Source organism: Ovis aries, chromosome 11 (assembly GCF_016772045.2).
Source record: "Ovis aries strain OAR_USU_Benz2616 breed Rambouillet chromosome 11, ARS-UI_Ramb_v3.0, whole genome shotgun sequence".
Lineage (NCBI taxonomy): Eukaryota > Metazoa > Chordata > Mammalia > Artiodactyla > Bovidae > Ovis > Ovis aries.
In genome coordinates, this window is record NC_056064.1 from 20,694,606 (window position 1) to 20,718,374 (window position 23,769).

At 34.6% G+C, this 23,769-nt stretch overlaps 1 protein-coding gene across 2 annotated transcripts in view; it reads left to right on the forward strand.

Moving 5' to 3' along the window:
* TAOK1 (TAO kinase 1) overlaps positions 1–23,769 on the forward strand; it is a 107,341-nt gene that overhangs the window by 50,796 nt on the left and 32,776 nt on the right. The window contains exons 3-11 of one of the 2 annotated variants that reach the window (XM_004012516.6): positions 3,518–3,589; positions 6,820–6,921; positions 8,122–8,167; positions 8,712–8,808; positions 10,787–10,900; positions 15,540–15,631; positions 18,926–19,019; positions 20,619–20,700; positions 23,348–23,515. In XM_004012516.6, coding sequence (XP_004012565.2) covers positions 3,518–3,589; positions 6,820–6,921; positions 8,122–8,167; positions 8,712–8,808; positions 10,787–10,900; positions 15,540–15,631; positions 18,926–19,019; positions 20,619–20,700; positions 23,348–23,515 — 867 coding nt within the window. Of the gene's footprint in view, positions 1–3,517; positions 3,590–6,819; positions 6,922–8,121; positions 8,168–8,711; positions 8,809–10,786; positions 10,901–15,539; positions 15,632–18,925; positions 19,020–20,618; positions 20,701–23,347; positions 23,516–23,769 lie in introns of those variants that run through there. The other variant, XM_042255455.1, reaches the window with a different exon arrangement.

A 23,769-nucleotide genomic window follows, 5' to 3' on the forward strand; every position in this document is an offset into this window, starting at 1 on the left:
TGCATGTGGGCTTAGTTGCCCCATGGCATGTGAGATCTTAGTTACCCAACCAGGGATTGAACTGGTATCCTGAGTTTTTCCAGATTTCCTGGTTTGTCTCTTCTCTGTTCTAGAATCCAGTCCTGAATACTACATTGTATTTGGTGTACCCACTTTTAAATTAAGCTTTGGCCAATTAAAAGTGTAGCAGTTTATGGCTTCCCTGGTGGTCCAGTGGTTAAGAGTCCACCTTGCAATGCAGGGGGACACCAGTTTGATCCCTGGTCCCAGAAGATCCCACATGCCACCAAGCAACTAGGCCGGTGAGCTGCAGTTACTCAGCCCACATACAGCAACTACTGTAGCCCGTGTGCCTAGAACCTGTGCTCCACAACCCAGGAGAAGCCATCGCAATGAGAAGCCTGTGCACCGCAACTGGAGAGTAGCCTGGGCTTCCCCGGAGATACTAGTGGTAAAAAACCTGCCTGCCAGTGCAGGAGACCCAGAGAGATGATTCAGTCTCTGGGTCAGGAAGATCCCCTGGAGAAGGAAAGGGCAACCCACTCCGGTATTCTTGCTTGGGGAAGCTCATGGACAGAGGATCCTGGTGGGCTACAGTCCATGGGATCACAAAAAGTTGGGCACAACTGAAGCAACTGAGCACAAACATGGACACACCTCACACATACCTCGTAGTATAGAAAAATTAGCTCAAAATGGACCAAAGACCTGAATGTCACAGTTAGAACTGTAAAATTCTTAGAAGAAAATACAGGGCTAGGCAAAGGATTCTTAAATGTGGCACCAGAATCATGAGCAACAAAAGAAAAAAATAAATTGACTGTAATCAAAAATAAAAGTTTTATGCTTCAAAGTAGTGAAAAGGCAGCCTACAGAATAGGAGCAGAAAAGTTGTAAATCATAGATCCATAATCTGATAAGGGACTTGTGTCTAGCATATGTAAAGAACTCTTCTAAATCAATCAAAAAACAATCTAATTTAAAAATGAATTGACATTTCTCCAAGAAAGATGTATTAATAGCTAAGAAGTGCATGAAAAGATGCTCAGTATCATTAGTCATGAATCTTGAAAAGAGTCAGTCACAAAAGACCACATATTACCTGGTTTCATTTATATGAAATGTCCAGAAAGGGCAAATCTCTAGAGAGACAGAAAAGTAGATTAGTTGGTGCTTGGCGTTGCACGGGCAGAGAAAAGGGACAGGAGGGTGTTAGCTAAAGGGTATGGAGTTTCTATCTTCTTTTGTTAACGGAAAAGATTTTTATTGTACAGTACACACAACATTTACCACTTTATTTCTAAATGAACAATTTGGACTTTCTTTTTGAGGTGATGAAAGTTCTAAAATTGGCTTAGTGTTGGTTGCATGTATCTGTGAATATTCTAAATGCCAAAATTGTATGGTATGTAAAGTATATCTCAGCTGTTACAAAAGAAAGGAATATAGCTGTTTTGAAATGTTGATTAAAATAAAGGGGTTTGTAGATAAGCAGAGAATATTTTGGAAAAATGAATGTATTATATATTCAAGCCAGAGCTTCTGTGGATAGATCTGATTCACCCATTACAATAAGTGGTGCCAATTTCCTAACCAATTTACTGGTAATTGAAATTGGAATGTGATTAAATTTCCCAGGGCCCACTTAACAGAGTCTTTTCTTTAAGGCCACTCTTGAGATATAATTTACAGATGTGTTGTCTTTTTTAAAGTATAAATTATATACCATAAGTTCACCGATTTTTTGTGTGCATTTCAATCATTATCAGTAAATATGAGTTTAGCAGCCATCACTATAAAATAATTTAGAAGTTTTATCTTTGGGAACTCCTTAAAATCTGAACTGAAGATGTGTTCTTCCAAAAAATGTTTTGAAACGGTTCTGATGCTTTTAGTGAACCCACTTTAATTATTTTGCAGCTATTCTCATGTACCGTCTTAATATATAGATTATAATTTTTTAACACATAGGAGTTTGGCTTTTTCTTTTCTAGTTAGATAGAAACTGGAACTTCTAGTTCTTTCCTGTTACATTTTGTTACTTTTTTTCAGGCGGACTTTAGCACTGTTAAATAATAATTGTGATAGCATTTTAGCAGTCTTGTCTTAAGCCTGATTAATAGTTGTTTACAATAGATGTGGTTTATCATGTTAAGAAAGGGCTTCCCTGGTAGCTTAGTTGGTAAAGAATCTGCCTGTGATGCAGGAGACCCTGGTTCAATTCTTAGGTGGGGAAGATCCCCTGGAGAAGGAATAGGCTACCCACTCCAGTATTCTTGGGCTTCCCTTGTGGTAAAAAATCCGCCTACAGTGTGGGAGACCTGGGTTTGATCCCTGACTTGGGACGATCCCCTGGAGAAGGAAAAGGCTACCCACTCCAGTATTCTGGCTTAGAGAATTCCATGGACTGTGTATAGTCCATGGGGTCGCAAAGAGTCGGACACTACTGAGCGACTTTCATTTTCATCATGTTAAGAATCTATATTTCTAATCTGTGTTTTCTAAGAGTGTGGCCTTTTTCACATTTGAATACATTCAGAGTGGGGCCCTTTCTGCATTTTCAGCATTTATGAAGTGCTTATATATTTCCCCCTTTACAAAAATATGGTAAATTATGAAATTTTTTCTAGTAACAATCTTTGGCATTTCTGTAATTATAGTATATTTTATCTAAATGAAAAATTCTTCTAACGCTGTATAATACTTTAAAAATTTCTAGAGTTTTCTTGTCTTTATTTGGGCCTCCCTGATAGCTCAGTTGGTAAAGAATCCACCTGCAATGCAGGAGACCTTGGTTCAATTCCGGGGTTGGGAATATACACTGGAGAAGGGATAGACTAGTCACTCCAGGATTCTTGGGCTTCCTTTGTGGATGAGCTGGTAGAGAATCTGCCTGCAATGTGGGAGACTTGGGTTCGATCCCTGGGTTGGGAAGATCCCCTGGAGAAGGGAAAGGCTACCCACTCCAGTATTCTGGCCTGGAGAATTCCATGAACTTCAGGGATCAAACCCACACCTTCCACAGTGAAAGTACAGAGTCTAACCACTGGACCGCCAAGAAATTCCCCACTCAAGAGTACTTTAAAGATAGTTCACTGATGTTCTTTTCAGTCTGGCACCATTGTTGCTTTTACTCATATTTTTTTTAGATCAATTGAAGTAATTTATTCCTTCCTAGAAAATTGTCCATTTCATTGCAGTTTCAAAATTGATTAGCATAGGCTTGTATGTATATATACTAGTCTCATGTTGTCTCTTTGTTACAGTGCTATTCAAATTTCTGTTTTATCCTTAACTAGATCTCTGAAAGTTAAACCCTGCTTTATATTTCTTTCCAAAGTACCAGCTCCTGGATGGTTTGATAAGTTTCACTATGTGGTTATTGGTGTTTTTAATGTTCTTCAAAGTCAGTTTTGATGTCCTTTTTGACAGGTAGCTTATGAATGCTTTTATTCTCAAAGAAATTATTGCCCAGATTGTTAATTTTTATAATAATCTTTTCTTTGTTTTTTTTAAGGCTCGAGATGTGCGCACCAATGAAGTGGTGGCTATCAAGAAAATGTCTTACAGTGGAAAGCAGTCCACTGAGGTAAGTGAAATATTTACATTCTTATTCACATGCTAGAAAAAGACATGCTATTTTTAATTGAGGATATTTTGAACGCTTTTCTAAAAGTATAACATACCGGAAAGTATGTATAAATTTTAAGAGTATATCTCAGTCTATTTTTTTTTTCACAAACTGAGTGTACCCATTTAACTTGTACCTAGAGCCCATTATCAGCACATTACTGGCATCTTAGAAGCTTCCCAACTTGGCCCAGTTTCTCATTTTTTTAAACTGTGATATAATATATTATTCTACCATAAAGGGATTATCAGTTTCTAAAGGAGTAAACTAGAATAAGATGCATGTAATAGTAAATTATATTGGATGTAATTTTTTTAATGATTTGGAAATTAAGGGCTGATTTTAAAAAACTAGTCTGAAAAAATTTTTAAATACAATTATTAATACTATGCTAAGTATACTTTAGTTCATTAATATGATTAATGCTTTTCAGTATATTTATTTAATTGCATGAATTTATTTTGTGTAATATAGTCTGTTTTTAAAAATTGGGATCTGTAAGTCTTTAATTTTTCAACATAATTATTTTTAATTGTGGTAAAATACATATAACGCATTTACCATTGTAAAATCATTTTCAAGTATTCAGTTCACTGGCATTAAGGACATTCATATTGTTCTGTATCCATCAGCACCACTCATCTCCAGAGCTCTTTTTCATCTTAAAAGACTAAAATTCTTTGCCCATTAAACAGCAACTCCCCATTCCCTCCTGCCCTCAGCCCCTGGAAATCACTATTCTACTCTCTGTCTGTATAAATTTGACTAAGTATCTCATGTAAGTGAAATCATGCATTTGTCCTTTTGTGACTGGCTCATTTTACTTAACATAGTGTTCTCAGAGTTTATCCATGTTGTGGTATGTATCAAAATTTACATCCTTTTTAAAGCTGAGTAATATTCCTCCGTGTGTGTGTGTGTGTGTGTGTGTGTGTGTGTGTGTGTGTGTGTGTGTAAAATACCACATTTTGTTTATCCATCCATTCATCTGTAAGTGAATGCTTAGGTTTCTATTGCTGCCTTGTTATTGTGAATAATGCCACTATAAATATAGGTTATGCAAATACTTTTTTTGAGTCCTTAGTTTCTGTACAGACTTTTAGGTGTTTGATCAGAGTTGAAATTGCTGGATCAGTCTTTAACTTTTAAAGACTTTTGTTTTCTACTTGTTTGGAATTTCATTGTTTATGGTAAATCTTATGAGTACAATAACACTATTATATTACTGTTCCATCATTTTGATACCTAAAAAACTCAATTTCTTACATGGTTACTCTCTTTTATTTTCCATTCTGTAACACAACTTTAGAAATAGCTTTCATAGGTGTACTTGTACTGTGTTGGAATCTATTTGATTAGTCATACCTACAACAAAAAGTTTCATTTAGAAGTCATCTTTTCTCATCTAACACTAATGTCCTTCTTGACATTATGTTACACTGAAAAAATGCTGGGTTTTGTTTTGTTTTAAAAGTGTCAAGTATCATTCAAATTTGAAATTTAAAAGCTGTGAAACATTTTCTGAGTTTAGCATTTATATTTTACACATTTTATATACAACATTGTGAATATATTTTGCTTTTATATAAAACATATTTTGCTTTATTTTGTTGAGGGCTTATGAAATAACATTGGAATTATGTGGTCTTACATTCTAGTACAAAACATTTTCTAAAGTTTTCTATTATGCTAGTTTCCCTGGCTTTGGAAATATGGCCCAAGTCAATGATATATGATTGAAAACTAAAACAAGGACAAAAAATAGACTCCTAGTTCCTATCCTACACCTGCCAAACCTCTGGAGTCTCTGGATATGGACCTAGTATCCTGTATTCTTAGTTCTCTGGTTGCTTCTTAAGAGTAACTATGTTTAGGACATGGCCTAAGTGTCTAAGGTTGTCATGGAGTAGCTTATAACTGAAGGTTTATGTGTATTTCTTGGCATGTGTCATTGAGGAATGCTGTTAGTAAAATATGTAGGAAAATGTTTTTGTACTGGTTTTTTTTTTCCCTCTGAACTTTCCCATATCAGTTCAGTTCAGTTCAATTGCTCAGTCGTGTCCGACTTTTTGTGATCCCATAATTGCAGCACTCCAGGCCTCCCTGTCCATCACCAACTCCCGGAGTTCACCCTAACTCATGTCCATCGAGTCGGTGATGCTGTCCAGCCATTTCATCCTCTGTCATCCCCTTCTCCTTCTGCCCCCAATCCCTCCCAGCATCAAGGTCTTTTCCAGTGAGTGAACTCTTTACATGAGGTGGCCTAAGTATTGGAGTTTCAGCTTCAGCATCAGTCCTTCCAAAGAACATCCAGGACTGATCTCCTCTAGAATGGACTGGCTGGATCTCCTTGCAGTCCAAGGGACTCTCAAGAGTCTTCTCTAACACCACAGTTCAAAAGCATCAATTTTTCAGCGCTCAGCCTTCTTCACAGTCCAACTCTCACATCCATACATGACCACTGGAAAAACCATAGCCTTGACTAGATGGACCTTTGTTGGCAAAGTAATGTCTCTGCCTTTGAATATGCTATCTAGGTTAGCATATAACTTTCCTTCCAGGGAGTAAGCGTCTTTTAATTTCATGGCTGCAGTCACCATCTGCAGTGATTTTGGAACCCAACAAAATAAAGTCTGACACTGTTTCCACTTTCCCATATAGTAATGAATTATTCTCTTAATATTTTATTTTAGAAGGTGTGCACTTAGGGGTTTAAAATCTTCATTTGAATTTAAAAAGCAAACTAAACTTTAATGTTTGGCAGACAACATAAGCCAAAAACACAATAGATGAACTTTGTCCTATGTAAATTATACACCAAAAAGCTACAATTAAGAAAGTGAAGTTGAACTTTTGAAGAAAAATCACTAAATATGGTATATAGTTTTCATCAGCATATCTGAGGTGTGGTTGTAAAATTTTAATAAGACCCATTGATGGTAAGTTTTACAAAACTAAAATTTGTCCTACCCTGAATGGAATAATTTTATAAGTTGTGTAAATTGAGTTATATACTATATAAACATAAGTTTACAATTTATTATTTTGATATTTAAATATTACAGGTAAAGTTGTTTGTTCTTGATAACCCGACTTAGTCTAATAATTATTTTTTTCTTATACAACTTGCTAAGGAAAAGCAGCTGTTCATAATTTTTTCCTTTATTCATTTTTTTTTCTCCCCACAGAAATGGCAGGATATTATTAAGGAAGTCAAGTTTCTACAAAGAATAAAACATCCCAACAGTATAGAATACAAAGGCTGCTATTTACGTGAGCACACAGCATGGGTAGGTATATTCTTTCCCCTTGCTGTAATTTTACTTGGCTGAAATGTTAGTTCTTATTGAGAGGAGGAGCAGCTTTTCCTAGATTCCTAGGCAAAGAAGATAATACAAGTTTTGCAAATTTATTGCAGAGATTTAGCTAACCTTTCATGTACCTAGTAAAATGTTCTCAGACATTTTTAGTAATATCATTCTTCAAATGGTTTATCAGACATTCGTGAAAGCAGTTCTGTTATTTGAGGATGCATATCTTTGACATAAATGTAATCTATTTAACCACAAAGATCTTGGTGAAGTCCTGATGAGTCCTGGTGAAATTTAAACTGGTTATGATTCCTTGGCTGAATAATAACTAATGTTAGAGAGTTGAGACACTTTGTTATAAGAAGTGGGAATTAATTTTGCCCCATTGTTACCATTCAGGTGATAATGGTAGTAATATTGTAGCAGTATGGGCGTAATAACTGTATTTTTTAAGAGAAAGGCAAATTTTCTTTAAATAAGAATGAGTCCTTATTTTGAGTAATTAGTCACAATTAATTTTCATTTTAGTATACTGAACTTAGATTTGTAACCTTGGGTGCATTTTCATCCAGTTTAATTTTGATGGTGGTCGTGGTGGTACTCAAATACAAGGCTGTGGTTAAAGAAAATCTTTGACCTTTTTTTTTTTTAAGTGACTTTGGGGAAATTACCTCTCTGTCTCTCAAGTTTCTCCATTTGTAAAATAAGCATAGTGATAGGGTCTTCCTTATAAGGTAGTTGTGAGGATTTACCTAGCACGTAGAAGATGCTCAGGATGCTCTGTGTTTGCTTTATCTGTAACCTAAGCTTTGTATATATAGTTTCAGAGAACGGTTTTTTGCTTCCTAGCAATTTTCAGTATTGCTGCATACTATATACTATAGATTAATAGTAACAGCATATGTATATTCCTTTATAATTTTAGTAGTAGTTACATCTGAAATACACATCTTGTACAAGTAATTGAATGTTGGTATTATAAAAGATTAATGTACCATTAACACTACTTACACATTTGACAAATTACTAAATACGTATTCATTTTTTTAAGGTAAATGGTGACTAGGATTTGTTTTGCTTTAAGCTGTCTTCTTGAACTCTTTGGTAAATTTATTTAATCTCAAATTGAATCTTTTAATAATATATTTTAATGCTTTCATAACTTTTCTTCCCATGTAGCTTGTAATGGAATATTGTTTAGGATCTGCTTCAGATTTACTAGAAGGTAGGTTTCCTTTAATTATTAAGAAAAAATAATATTAGCATGATAAAATGAGAATTCAATGAGAAATTTCTTAAATAATGTTCAGATTTTTCAGAAAGAATAAAAATCTTAAACTTTTCTATGTTCTCAGCATAATATGCACTGTCATCATTAAATATTATATAGTAGCATAAAAAAGGTGATCTTTTTCTCTCATTATGACTGAAGTTTTTTTTTTATTCTTTGTCATTCACCTTAATCTGTTCTTCTGTTCGCAGTGAAGGTATATGAGAATAAAGGGAGAACATTTATTATTTTTGTTTTTGTAGTCACCAAGTAATTGTTTATTTTTTGTCAGGTTAGTCAAAAATTGGTTGTGAACTATACTTCAACAGCTAGGTACAGCTATATACTAGTTGTAAAGTTCAGTAGGCTTATTTTATTATCTTGGGGAGAATATCCCTTCTCGCACAGTGTTAGTTTGTAAAAATTGCCCTATATATTAGGTATGCATATTTATCTTTAAACAAAAATAAAAAGTATTTTCAAATAACTTTTTTTTAAGTTCACAAAAAGCCATTACAAGAAGTGGAAATAGCAGCAATTACACATGGTGCTCTCCAGGGATTAGCCTACTTACATTCTCATACCATGATCCATAGGTAAGTACTTTGAAAATTATTATATACTAATAAGCAATGACTTGTTGCATTTACCAACCCTGAAACTTACTAACCCTGAAATTTTGTTGGTTATAGCCAAATAAAAGCATTTCTTCTAAACTCGTTTTTTAGATTGTCCATGTTAAGAACAACATACTGCTGCACTTGATCTCTCTGTTTAAGATAAGTTTTATCTTTGTCTATACATGATGCCAGACTTTCTGAAGTACAGGCATACATTTTATTGTGCTTTGCTTTATTTCACTTCACAGTTACTTTGTTTTTACAAATTGAAAGTCTGTAGCAATCTTGTGTCAAGCAAGTCTTTCAGTGCCATTTTTCCAACAGCATTTGCTCACTTTATATTTCTGGCACATTTTGATAATTCTCACAGTATTTCAAACTTTTTCATCCTTCTTTTTGTTACGGTGATCTGTGATCAGTGATCGTTGATGTTACCATTATGATTGTTTTGGCATTTTTTAGCAGTAAAATATTTTAACATTAAGTTATGTACATTATTTTTTAAAGTAAGGCTATTGCACACTAAGGAGCCTACACTGTAGTGTAAACATAACTGTTACATGCACTGAGAGGCCAGAAAATTCACATGACTTGCTTTATTGCATACTCGCTTTATAAGGATAGTCTGGAATCAAACCTTAATATCTCTTAGATATTGCCTGTATGTACGCTTTATAGATTTGTGGTAGAAATTTAATTGTGGAGTCATTTAATTTGGGGAATGGAAAGGACAATAAGGGTTACATAGTCTTATAAGAAACTGATCTCCCAGTCTTATAAGAAACTGATCTCCCAATTTGTGACTAATTTCTCAAAGTTTACAAAGCCAGATAGATTTAGATGAGAACTAAACCTAAATCTTCTGAATTCCTGGTACATGATAATGCCAGATTTATTCCATTCATTCCATGCTTTTGAGAAATAAAAGATGCTTAGTACTTTTTATGCTTTTGAGTATTAATCCTCGATGATCCTTGATAATGAATAGTAACTTTAAGCAATTCTATAATGCATTTTTAGCGTTGATATTAGTTTTGCCTATTTTAGAAGAAAATTAGCATGTTTTGATTATATATGTGAATCAGGGAATACATGTTAAACTTTATAGTAGCATCAGGTCCTAGAGTAAGGTCCAGGAGAAATTTCCATACTAGTAAATAAGTGAGTAGAAGATTTGGAATTATAAACCTAACTTCTTTGCACTTCGTGGCTTGTGGGATCTTAGTTCCCCTCCAGGAGTAGAACCTGGGCTCACAGCAGTGAAAGTGCTAAGTTCTACCCACTGGACCACCAGAGAATTCCCTAAAGTACCCCTTCAGTTAAAAAAAGAAATGAATAGAAGGAACATAGATTAATTTATGTTTGCTACAGTACTGTGGTAAGAACTGTACTATAGTAAGTGCTTAAGAACTTAGTTTTTCTGTTTTTGAAAGGATAATTGTATGTTATGGTACTCAGTGGACTTACAGTCCCATTTTATAAATATCTGTAGTTTTCTACAATCATGGATATTACATTATCCAAATCTTTGTTTTCATTTTATATTTAGTTAGGAAAACTATCCTAAGGTTTGGAAATGATTGGGGGCATGAAATGCTTTTCTTTTTTTTTCCTTTTATAGTAAGTAGACTGCTCAGAAATCTAACCATTGTAAAGGAGTGGTCAGCTATTTAAATTTAATTTTTAAAGCCACTTAAAATCATATTTGTACCAATAAACAGGACCTCAAATTATAGACTTTACACTTTAATCACCTGAATTTCTGTCTTCTATTGCTGTTTTGCCTCTTTTTTGTTTTCTATTTTAGATCTTAATTCTACCCCAATTGAGAGATTATCCTAGGACTTAATTATCTTGATTTCTCCTTTTCTATTTTACGAATTTTTATTTTATCATGGTTTTACACAATCCAGTGAAGGAAAGAGAAATAATTTTTTGTGTTCTTTAAACTCAGAGACATCAAAGCGGGAAATATCCTTCTGACAGAGCCAGGCCAGGTGAAACTTGCTGACTTTGGATCTGCTTCCATGGCATCTCCTGCCAATTCTTTTGTGGGAACACCATATTGGTAAGAATAATCTTATCTGGATTTGATCCTCATAATTGAAATTGTGTGTGGTTGTATATGGTTGTGCATTTTTTAAGGTATCTTATCTTTTTCCTGAAAATAAAATGTTATTTTGGACATTTTAAGTTTAAATATTATAGTTAGTTTCAAATACAGATTTGGAGTGCTCCCTTTACATCCCCCAATTTTTGAAATTTGCCTCTTTCTACATTCTTTTCTGTTATTTGCATCATGTTGGGTGTGGGGACATTTAATAAAAATTCAAGTGGGGAGAAGCTAGAAATGTTAAGCGGAAATTTTTGTATTTTCTTTAGATTTATGTTTACTGTATATCATTGATCTTCATACTAAGAATACCTGAAGACTGGTAGTGGACTTGGAGTTCTCTGGAGTTTTTTTGTTTTTATTTTTATTATGGAGAATTTTAAAGATACATAACACTTGGTGGAAGTATAACGAACCCTTATCTACGAGTCACTCAGCCCAACAATATTATCACATGGTCTGTCCTGCCTTATGCATTCACCTCTCCCTCTCTTCCTCTCTCCCCTAAGTTTGAAAGAAATTTTAGGCATCATCTAAGTTTGTTACTCAGTTGCTATGTCATGTCCGACTCTTTGCAACCCATGGACTGCAGCACGCTGGGCTCCCCTGTCCCCCATCATCTCCTGGAGTTTGCTCACATTCATGTCCACTGAGTTGGTGATGCTATCTAACCATCTCATGCTGCTGCTCCCTCTTCTTCAGTCTTTCCCAGCCTCAGGGTCTAATGAGTTGGATCTTCGCATAAGGTGGCCAAAGCATTGGAGCTTCAGCATCAGTCCTTCCAATGAATATTCAGGGTTGATTTCCTTTAGGATTGACTGGTTTGATCTCCTTGCAGTCCAGGGGACTCTAAGAGTCTTTTCTAGATCTTCAACTTTCAAATCTGTCCTCTTTCTCTCTGTATACTGAAAGTGGTGTCTTAGGCCCACTATGTCATCTTTTCACCTGCCTTTCAAATCTCCCTTCTGCTTTATAAAAGAAAGGCTTCTGACCCACCCTGAATATTGCAATGATTCGTTGCTCTGGAATGTCAAAGCCTCAAAGTAACACCAGAGGAACAATTTGAGAACATATAGGATCTGTCAGATATATTAAAGAGTCAGGACACAAACTCTTGGCAAGTCCTTGTACCTTTTCAGTCATCTCTCTTCTGTTCCTTTTACCCCTTGCTTTTTCTTTCTCCCCAGTTATCCCCCTTCCCTTCTCTTTTTCTAGTGTAGAATTTATATCTGTGACATGGTTGTCATGGGGATGCATTAACATGTTATTTGCATTGAATTCATATTTTCTGGCACAAAGTGATTCTGGTTTAACTGATTGATATGACCATGAAGACTGCCTTTGCTAATTATATTACACAGCAGTGTTTTTAACAAATTGGGTGAACTAATTCTGCAACCCCAAGTTTTGAGTATCTTTAAAGCATATATACTCTGTGTATGTGTGGACATATACTGTGCATTATATCCTTTGCAACTATTTATAAAATTTATATATCAATTCAAAAATGTGCAAGGGATACATAGGTTTTATAAATTAACTGAAGGTAAATAATGAATACAAAAATTTGAAGACCACTACTCTAGACGACCAAAAATTTCTTATGTAAAACCCTTGTTTAGATAGAGTGTCCTCTTCTCTATAAAAAAGGGTTCTGTGAGTGAATAATGTTTCTTAGTGCTTCCCCTCTTTAGACATCAGTATATTGAATATTAAAAAGACCCTCAAACGTTCTGCAATAAAGAACAAATTACTCATTTAATTTTTCCTAACTATAATTTCTCAAACTTACTTCAACATCTTAAAGAACACATTGGAAATACCCTGCTATTGACAATAGAAAGTTTACAATAAAGTGAATATATTTTAGAATTTGTTTGTAGTACATTTGGAACACAGGAACTAAGCTCAAATTTATATGTCTTTTCACAAATGCACATGGGTACCTGCTACCCCATATACAAGTGTACCTGGTAATAATCTTACCGACGCAGTCAGCAACTGCTTAATACCAAATTACATACGAAGTAAAAGGTAAAGTATCATAGGAACATTAGATCCTAGTTAAAGACAGGAGAAAAGGAAAGATATCCCGTTTGAATACAGAGTTCCAAGGAATAGCAAGGAGAGATTAAAAAAGCCTTCTTCAGTGATCAGTGCAAAGAAATAGAGGAAAACAATAAATGGGAAAGACTAGAGATGTCTTCAAGAAAATTAGAGCTCCTAAAGGAACATTTCATGCAAAGATGGGCACAATAAAGGACAGAAATGGTGTAGACCTTATAGAAGCAGAAGATATTAAGAAGAGGTGGCAAGAATACACAGAAGAACTATACAAAAAAGATCTTCATGACCCAGATAATCACGATGGTGTTATCACTCACCTTGAGCCAGACATCTTGGAATGCAAAGTCAAGTGGGTCTTAGGAAGCATTACTACTATCAAAGCTAGTGGAGGTAATGGCATTCCAGTTGAGCTATGTCAAATCCTAAAAGATGATGCTGTGAAAGTGCTGCACTCAATATGCCAGCAAATCTGGAAAACTCAGCAGTGGCCGCAGGACTGGACAAGGTCAGTTTTCATTCCAGTCCCTAAGAAAGGCAATGACAAAGAATGTGCCAACTACTGCACAATTGCACTCATCTCACATGCTAGTAAAGTAATGCTCAAAATTCTCCAAGCCAGGCTTCAGCAGTATGTGAACTGTGAACTTCCAGATGTTCAAGCTGGTTTCAGAAAAGGCAGAGGAACCAGAGCTCAAATTGCCAACATCTGCTGAATCATGGAAAAAGCAAGAGGGTTCCAGAAAAACATCTGCTTTATTGATTATGCCAAAGCCTTTGACTGTGTGGATCACAACAAACTGTGGAAAATTCTGAAAGAGATGGGAATACCAGATCACCTGACCCACCTTCTGAGAAATCTGTATGCAGATTAAGAAGCAACAGTTAGAACTGGACCTGGAACAACGAACTGGTTCCAAATGGGGAAAGGAATATATCAAGGCTGTATATTGTTACCCTGCTTATTTCACTTATATGCAGAGTATTTCATGAGAAATTCTGGGCTGAATGAAGCACAAGCTGGAATCAAGATTGCCGGGAGAAATATCAGTAACCTCAGATACGCAGATGACACCATCCTTATGGCAGAAAACGAAGAACTAAAGAGTGTCTTGATGAAAGTGAAAGAGGAGAGTGAAAAAGCTGACTTATAACTTGGCACTCAAAAAACGAAGATAATGACATCCAGTCCCATCACTCTATGGCAAATCGATGGAGAAATGATGGAAACAGTGAGAGACTTTCTTTATTTTCTTGGGCTCCAGAATCATTGCAGATGGTGACCGCAGCCATGAAATTAAAAGATGCTTGCTCCTTGGAAGCAAAGCTATGACCAACCTAGACAGCTTATTAAAAAGCAGAGACGTTACTTTGCGAACAAAGGTCTGTCTAGTCAAAGCTATGGTTTTTCCAGTAGTCATGTATGGATGTGAGAGTTGGACTATAAAGAAAGCTGAATGGCGAAGAATTGATGCTTTTGAACTGTAGTATTGGAGAAGACTCTTGAGAGTCCCTTGGACTGCAAGGAGATCAAACCAGTCAGTCCTAAAGGAAATCAGTCCTGAATATTCATTGGAAGGACTTAATGCTAAAGCTGAAGTTCCTGTACTTTGGCCATTTGATGCAAATAACTGACTCATTGGAAAAGACCCTGATACTGGGAAAGATTGAAGGCGGGAGAAGGGGATGACAGAGGATGAGATGGTTGGATGGCATCACCGACTCAATGGACATGAGTTTGAGCAAGCTCTGGGAGTTGGTGATGGACAGGAAAGCCTGGCGTGCTACAGTCCATGGGGCTGCAAAGAGTCGGACATGACTGAGGGAGTGAACTGAAAGACAGGAATTAGCTTTTTTTGGCCATGTTGATCTCTCTGGTCTGGGAGCGTGGAGTTTTAATTGAACTGCCAGGGAAGTCCCGTGTTTCATTTTAGAACCAAGACTCATGTTGGTTGGTTATAAAGTTAATAATTTTGTGATGATTTTAGTTATCAGCTACCCTGGCCACTTTGGAACACTATTCTAATTTGAAAGAAGACTGACAAGCTATGGTTATTCATTGTTGGATAGTGTGACAGATACTTTCTGAAATACATGGAGTGAGCTTGTAATTTCAAGGGAAACAACTGATAGTATTCAGTGCCAGTGATAAAATTCCCTCTTTCAAGCAAAAATCAGATGGAATCTTGAGACCAAAATGTTTGAGACTCACTGGCCTAAAGGATATACAGTATTCGAACCTGCAAACTTGAACAGATGCAGAATACAGCCTTGCTCTCAGGCATCCTTCCTTTGGGATGCTGTTACATGATCATGATAGATGGTGAGAATGAGTCTCACACTATACAGGCAAAGTTAAATATTTACCTCACAACCTGTAATGCATTTATTTCTCTTTTTCAAAATTATTATATCTAGATGTCTTGCCAGGAATCCACACAAGTGTTTTCCATATAGATAGTCATTACATTTTGAAAGAATAGCATACATTTTTTTTAAACTTTAATTTAAAAGACATTTTGTTTTTTAGGATGGCCCCAGAAGTAATTTTAGCCATGGATGAAGGACAGTATGATGGAAAAGTAGATGTATGGTCTCTTGGTATAACATGTATTGAATTAGGTAAGCATGTTCTTTATTACTATGTAGTAAGTTTTGATCTGTGTTTTACCTCCATTTCTATACCAAACTACAGCTTTTTATTTTTTATGTTGGTCACTAAAGGGAGCAATATATTTTAAAGGTTTCATTTTGATTATCTGATATATATATTAGGTTATGTATATAGGTTATATATAATATATACATTAGGTTATATATATATTTGCTCTGTTAAATTAGATCTTAAATAATTCCCCACTGTATAATTGTGTTAATATTAACAAATACTTGCTAAACCCCTGATTATATGTGTGATTGCTAGATTTGCCATCTACAGATGGTCTCTAAAGCATTTATGAGTTACTTACCTTTACCTGAGGTCCTTACTACTTTGAGTTAGATATGTGAATCTATGTGTCTGCCCACATATTGTAGCAGTTTGATTTTATGCATACATTTTGTTCTGTTGCATATAAATGGAACTATGTTTAAAGCAGTGGATCATCTCATAGCTTATGTCTTAATGACCAAGAAATCTTAAAGTGCAAGATTTTCCGTAGGTGGGTTTATATGTTTGATTACAGTTAATCTGATGAAGATCTCTAGTTTGTTGTTTTGAGGCATAATTATACAATGGTGTTTATAAAAATAAATGTACCACTTTTTCTGATTATAAAAGTATATATTGAGGGTATGAAAGGATTAGAAGGAAAATAAAAGAACTATTAACTACAGTAATTTGTTCATGGAGACACAAGATAGAAAGATGTAAACTGCGACGTGAAAGATACAAAGAAAGGAGTCCAAACTGAACACTAAAGACAGTCATCAGATCACAAAGGGAGGAGAGCAAGAGAAAAGAAAGGAGCAGAGGAATTATGAAACAGCCAAAAACCAATTAACAAAATGTAATGGGTACATATGCTTATCAGTAATTAATTGTAAGTGAACTAAATTCTCCAATCAAAAGAAATGAAATGACTGAATGGATGAAAGAACAAAACCCATCTATATATTGCCTACATGAGACTCAGTCCAGATGTGAGGGACACATGGAGACTGAAAGTGAGGAACGGAAGAAGATATTCCATGTAAATAGAAACCAAAAGAATACTGGGGTTCTTGTTCAGTCTCTTAGCTATGTTCAATTCTTTGCAACGCCATAGACTCCAGCTTGCCAGGCTTTGCTGTCTTTTACCATCTCTCGGAGCTTGCCCAGACTTATTGTCCATTGAGTCAGGGATGCCATCCAACTCTCTTGTCCTTTGTCATCCGCTTTTCCTCCTGCCTTCAATCTTTCCTAGTATCAGGGTTTTTCCTAATGAGTTGCCTCTTAAGATCAGGTGGCCAAAGTATTGGAGCTTCAGCTTCAGCATCAGTCCTTCCAATGAATATTCAGGGTTGATTTCCTTTAGGATTGACTGGTTTGATCTCCATGCAGTCCAAGAGACTCTCAAGAGTCTTCCCCAACACCATAGTTCAAAAGTCTCGAACAAAACAGACTTTATAAATATCAGACAAAATAGACTTTAAAAACAAAGACTATCAGACAAAGTAGACTTTAAAACAGAGACTGTGGAGGAGGAAATGGCAACCCACTCCAGTATTCTTGCCTGGAAAATTCCATGGACAGAGAAGCTTGGTGGGTTTCAGGCCCTCAAAAATTGTAGGATCTTAGTTCCCTAAACTTCATCCCACAGCTACGAAAGCACCAAGTATTAACCACTAGACAGCCAGGGAATTCTTGTCACATCTTAAGATGTCAGTTACCTGAGTGTAAACCTCATCCCAGCACCACATTATATACTTGAAAGTTGCAAGAGACTGGTCCTTAAATGTTCTCATCACCAAAAAGGAAATAAGAATTGTGTGATAGGATGGAGGTGTTACCTAATGCTATGGTGGGAATTATTTGCCATATATAAATCTATCCAATCAACGCATTGCACTCCTTAAACTTATACAGTGTTATATATTAATTATGTCTCAATAAAGCTGGAGAAAATTTTTTAATTAAAAAAGAGGCTGCAATAAGAGACAAGAATATTACATAATAACAAAGAGGGTCAGTTCAGCAGAGGTTATAACATTTGTAAATATTTATGTACCCATCATAGGATCACCTAAATGTATAAAACAATATAAACAGAGCTAAAGGGAGAAATCAACAGCCACACAACAATAGTAGCATAGATGCACAAATCCTAAACAAAATATTAGCTACCTGGATGCAATGATACAGTAAAAGGATCATACACCATGATCAAGTGGGATTTATTCCAAGGATCAAGGATGGTTCAAAATCCACAAATCAATCAGAATGAGACATTACATTAACAAAATGAAGGGTAAAAGTCATACAGTGATCTCAATAGATGCGGAAAAAAGCTTTAGAAAAAATTCAACATCATTTTTGATTACCTTAAGTGATCAGTGAATACCATCAAAAATGGAACCATTTGAAATTATATATCATCTCATAGAATAAATTTGAAAATATATTATTTACTTCTGTGATATTTCTATCAAAGTTATATGACCCAAATTTAATCATTAGAACCAACCAAAATTGAGGGATATTGAAAAATCTTCTATACTTCAAAATAATCAAGGTAATGACTTCAGCTATCACCTTGAGTCTGGATAAAGAAAGGGAAATTCAACCCAAAATAACCATAACAAAGAATAAAAATATCAAAGCAGAAATCAGTTAAATAGAAGCAGAGAAGCAGTAGAGAACATCAGTGAAACTAAAAACTACTTCTTTGAGAAAATTAATAAAATTGATAAACCTCTAGTCAAACTGATCAGGAAAAGAAGAGAGAAGACACAAAGCACTATCAGAAATAAGATATGACATCACTACAGGTATTAAAAGAATCATAAGGAAATACTGTGAACAACTTTATGTTAATAAATTTAACAACTTAGATAAAACAGTTTCCTTGAAGGATACAAAGGACCAAAGGACACTTTTGCTACTGAGGACATTATTGGCATACTTGATTGAAACTTAAATGGGGTTTGAGGATGAGATGATAGTCATGTATCAGTGTTAAAGGTCTGATTTAGTGGATGTGTTACTTTTTTTAGTAGAATATGAGAATATGTTTCAGAAAGTAAACACTAAAGTATTTAGGAGTGGTGGAGCATCTGGCCAGCAATTTATTGCACATTGATTGACTTGAAAAAATTCTTTGAACTCTACTTGAAGTTTAAAATTATTTAAAAAAAAAAAAACAACAAAAAACAGTACTTGTGTGTCCCTGTTTAATAGGTACATATTTTAACAGGAAAATTTTTCTTCTTTTACAGCGGAAAGGAAACCTCCTTTATTTAATATGAATGCAATGAGTGCCTTATATCACATAGCCCAAAATGAATCCCCTACACTACAGTCTAACGAATGGTAAGTATTGCTAAGAGATATATTACTCAACATTGTACAAATTAAATGCTTTTTCATAATGTTATCAAAGTGATTTCATTTCAATTAGGTAAAATGTATTACTGAAAAAGTATTAAAACAGGTTCTATCATGTGTATCCTTTATTATGTGTGCTTTTCTTAGCAGATATATGACTCAGTTCAGAAATAAAGGATAGATGGTACCACATAGAAGCAAGAAGTATTTGCTTTTTACAAAAAAAATATTTAGTTTTTTGAACTTTGGAAACACATGTAACCCTGATTATATGATAAATAGCATGATTTAAACATAGTACTTTACAACTAAAATATCGATTGCCACAACCTGTAATGATGTTCAGTTGGGGAATGGCTTATAATTTATATAGCATATGACATAGGTAAAACGGTTTGATTTATCAGAATTACCAGATAAATTCATAACTTTGGAATCATTCTAATTGTCATTATGACATTATTATTCAGATTGCTTAATGTTTTTCTCTCCTATTGCTTCCTTGATTTGAAAAATTAAGTTCATTTGTGTAAAAAGCTTATAGAGACTGTTTTTAAAAACCAGGATTTCATCAGTGATAGAAAATTTTAGTGGGGAATTAATTCCTCATGGGTATCAAACATTTGAAAAATTCTAAGGAAATAAACAGCATATTTAATAAATATTGTAAAGTTCAAGATAGATACATTAGTTGCCAATTTATTTTAATAATTAAATAATTATTGAAGAAATTTAATAATAAATAATTTTAACGTTCCAATGATAAGGCTTAACTAACACATTCATAGGTCTCAGTACTTAAGTAAATACACATAAAAGGAATCTTTTGGCACAGTTTAGTATTATGATACATATAAATAATAAATAAATTGAACACAGATTGTCTACACACTGTGTTTGATACTTCAGGGATTCAAAAGAGAATCTTTTTTGTCTATAAGGAATTTAAAATCTTACTTAGATATTGAAGTCAAACACCAGTGGAGTAGTAATTACTTAATACTCTTTGAACTCTCATCTGTAACATTTTACAATAATAATGGGTTACAGACTTCCAGTGTTTTAAATGTTTTAAAAAGAAATCTCAGCTGGTTTTCTGGATTTAATGGAAGTTACATCCATTTGCTCAGGGATACCAAATACTTAGCTGTAAGGAGTACTGCTTCCAAAGCAAATGGAGTAATACTCTGAATCACACTATACAGAAGATGATCCAAGGGGCAAAGAAGAGAGAGAGGTGGTTTATAGGGAGAAAAATAATAAGAAAGTTATCCTAGATTTGAATGCAAAAAAGAAAATACTGGCTTGTCTAACGTTCCCTCAATATAGAATGAGCTGTGATATTTTAATTGCGGGAGCAGAAATTTAAAATAATCTGTGCAAATTTATCTTTGGAAAATGAAGAAGATTCATTGGCTGTGCTTTAGATAACTTTTCATAGACATATATGAAATGTATCTATATCTGCTTTTTTTCATCATTTCATTTCCATCCCCCTCCCAACAGTAGGCATGTGCTTTGTTTTGCTGGTGTGTTTTTAAAGGAAATAGCAATATGTTCACTTGATACTTTCCTTTACAATAGGTCTGATTATTTTCGCAACTTTGTAGATTCTTGCCTCCAGAAAATCCCTCAAGATCGCCCTACATCAGAGGAACTTTTAAAGGTCAGTTCAATTGTACTGATTTCTACCCCTAAGAAATTTTTTTAATGTGTCATTCTTCTTTGATTTGGAATCAATATGGTGTGCGCTACTGGTTTTTAACTAAAATACTAATTGTGTATTCTATTAAAGTAATATGAAGGAAATAGAAATGATATGTGATATATTTACATAAATATTGTGAGAGAAAAGAGAGTTTAAAAGAAATAGTTAAAATGGATGTCATATTTTTGTTTCCATTTTGAAAATAAATTTTTCTAACTTAGCAATGAAAAGATTTTTAAAATCATGTGTACTCTCCAGATTTCACAAAGTTTCATTGCCTCGTTTAAATATGAGATTTATATGCTTCCTATTCTCAAAAATTTATTATTTCATTTGGCAGCTGTCTATTGTATCAATAGCAGTAATAGTGTGAACGTAAAGTTGCTCAGTCGTGTCCGACTTTTTGCGAGTCCCCATGGACTGTAGCCTACCAGGCTCCTCTGTCCATGGGATTTTCCAGGCAGTAGTACTGGAGTGGATTGCCATTTCCTTCTCCAAGGGATTTTCCCAACCCAGGAATCTAACCTGGGTCTCCCGCATCGTAGACAGACACTTTACCATCTGAGCCACCAAGGGATAGTGTGTTGAGCTTAATATAGTTCTTAAAATATCTAGATAAAGCAGTGGTAAAATGGGATTTGATTTTCTTGGTGACCCTAGGAAGTCTTACTGGTTTTTCACTGTAAAATCTAAGTAGCCTATTTTTGCATGAATGTTTTACAATTTCAGATGGATTAAGTTTATTTTCATCAATGGACCTCAGTTAAAGATACAAAGAAATTGAAAGGATTTTATTATATATATTCAATAGTATTATTTGAAACTTTAATGTGTAGAAGAGCAGTATTGATTTTCAATAATGCTTGAGGAATTTTAGGCAATAAGCTCACTCATACTCTACGAAATGAAAACTTGACTAAATTGGTACTCAAAATAGCAACAAAAGGTTTGGTATAGTTGGGAATTAGTGAAAAATAAGCAAGATCTGTATGTAGAAAACTGGCAGACTTAGAAATATAAGATATGAAGTTGGGATAAGAAGATGGAATATTGTATTGATAAATAGTGATACATACCAAGCTAAGGCTCAGGAAAAAGGAAGAATGTGACTTGTTTCTCATGAGTGAGTGAAGTCGCTCAGTCATGTCTGACTCTTTGCGACCCCATGGACTGTAGCCTACCAGGCTCCTCTGTCCATGGGATTTTCCAGGCAATAGTACTGGAGTGGATTGCCATTTCCTTCTCTAGGGGATCTTCCCAACCCCATACTTGCCCAATATAGGTGAAAGAAGCTCTTTGAGTATAACCCAACCTACCAAGCCCAGGTATTTGGTATTTGGTGATTAGGTTCCAAGTCTGAATATAGTGTTCATTTACCTAGTTGATAGCATATATTGGCACAAGCCTTATTGGAAATGATATGAAATATCTAGCAAGTGTTTCTTTCCCTTTGGCCTGACATTTCTTTCATGATTCATCATGAAGAAAAAAATAGAAAAAAAAAATCTTAATGAATTTTTAAGTTTTGTAAAGAATTCTATGAAGCTGTTTATCTCTGAATTAAAAGTTGGAAATAACTGTCCAGAATTAGGGTAATGGAACTTTGGCACAAACCTTTGATGAAATATTCTGTAGGCATTATGTTTACGAATTTGAAATAACAGTCTTATGATAGTGAAGCAGAACCAAATACGGTATAATTAGAAGTCTTTACATAAGAAGTAAGTTTGGCTGACAAAAAAGGTAAGTGTTACAGAAATTCAGGGGCATCTCATGAAGTCAAGGGCGGAAAGTGTCTTTCTGCAATCTATATATTTATTTACTTATGATCTATAAAACAAAAATCTGTATATAGAAAATTTCTGAAAAGAAATGTATCAATGTAGCAGTGATACTCTAAAGGTGGAATTATTCTTTGTACTTTTCCTTATTTGATAAGGTTAAGTTTCATTCAGTGTTAGTAAAAATCACTAATAATATGCCTTTTAATCAACTACTAGTGTTTTATGAAGAGTATTGTTTATGTAACATATAAAGGAACCCACAATATCCATGTTTATATTATATAATTCACCAGCAGTAAATGCATTTCTCTTGAAACCTAATAAAACTCAGAACTGACATGCCTTTTGTGTGAAATCAACAGTTCTGAGACTATGTAAACCTTTTTTTTAGCATCTGTTTAGGGCTGTAATTGGGTTTACTTCTTAGTATTTAGTTAAACCCTTTTATCATTTCAACTCTACATTTTTAGTTGACCAGAGTTTATATAAAATGTAGGCACAGAGTAAATATATATAAATAATGATTTTGTAAGTATAAGAAGTCAGAAATAGAATAGCTATAGATTATATGTGTTATCTATGATGATTATTTAGGATAGTAACTCTGGAGTCTAAGAAGGGGGGCATGTGTGCGTGCTCAGTTGTGTCTGACTCTTTGCAACCCCATGGACTGTAGCCCAGTGGGCTCTTCTGTCTATGGAATTTTCCAAGCAAGAATACTGGAATGGGTTGCCATTTCCTTCTGCAGCTAAGAGAGGTGTACATTTGTATTAATGGAAAAATAATAGGTTTCAGCTTGACTTTTACATTCTTTTATCCAGCACATGTTTGTTCTTCGGGAGCGCCCTGAAACAGTGTTAATAGATCTTATTCAGAGGACGAAAGATGCAGTAAGAGAGCTGGACAATCTGCAGTATCGAAAGATGAAGAAACTCCTGTTCCAGGAGGCACATAATGGACCAGCAGTAGAAGCACAGGAAGAAGAAGAGGTGATTTATAAATGAATCAAATATTGAGCTCTCTTCATCGGCTTCTTTTCTTGTGGAACTCTTCTTTTACATCATGAATCTCTTATATCAGTGGTTCCCATTTGTGTTTTCTTAACACTGGTCCTATAAAATCACATGTGGGAAAAACAGTTCTGTGTTCTTTAAATTCAATCCCTGTGTTGTGCACATTGGCATATATAGTAAAGCTCAGCAACGTCTTTTATTAAATAAGTTCAACTTCGTTTAATCTTGTC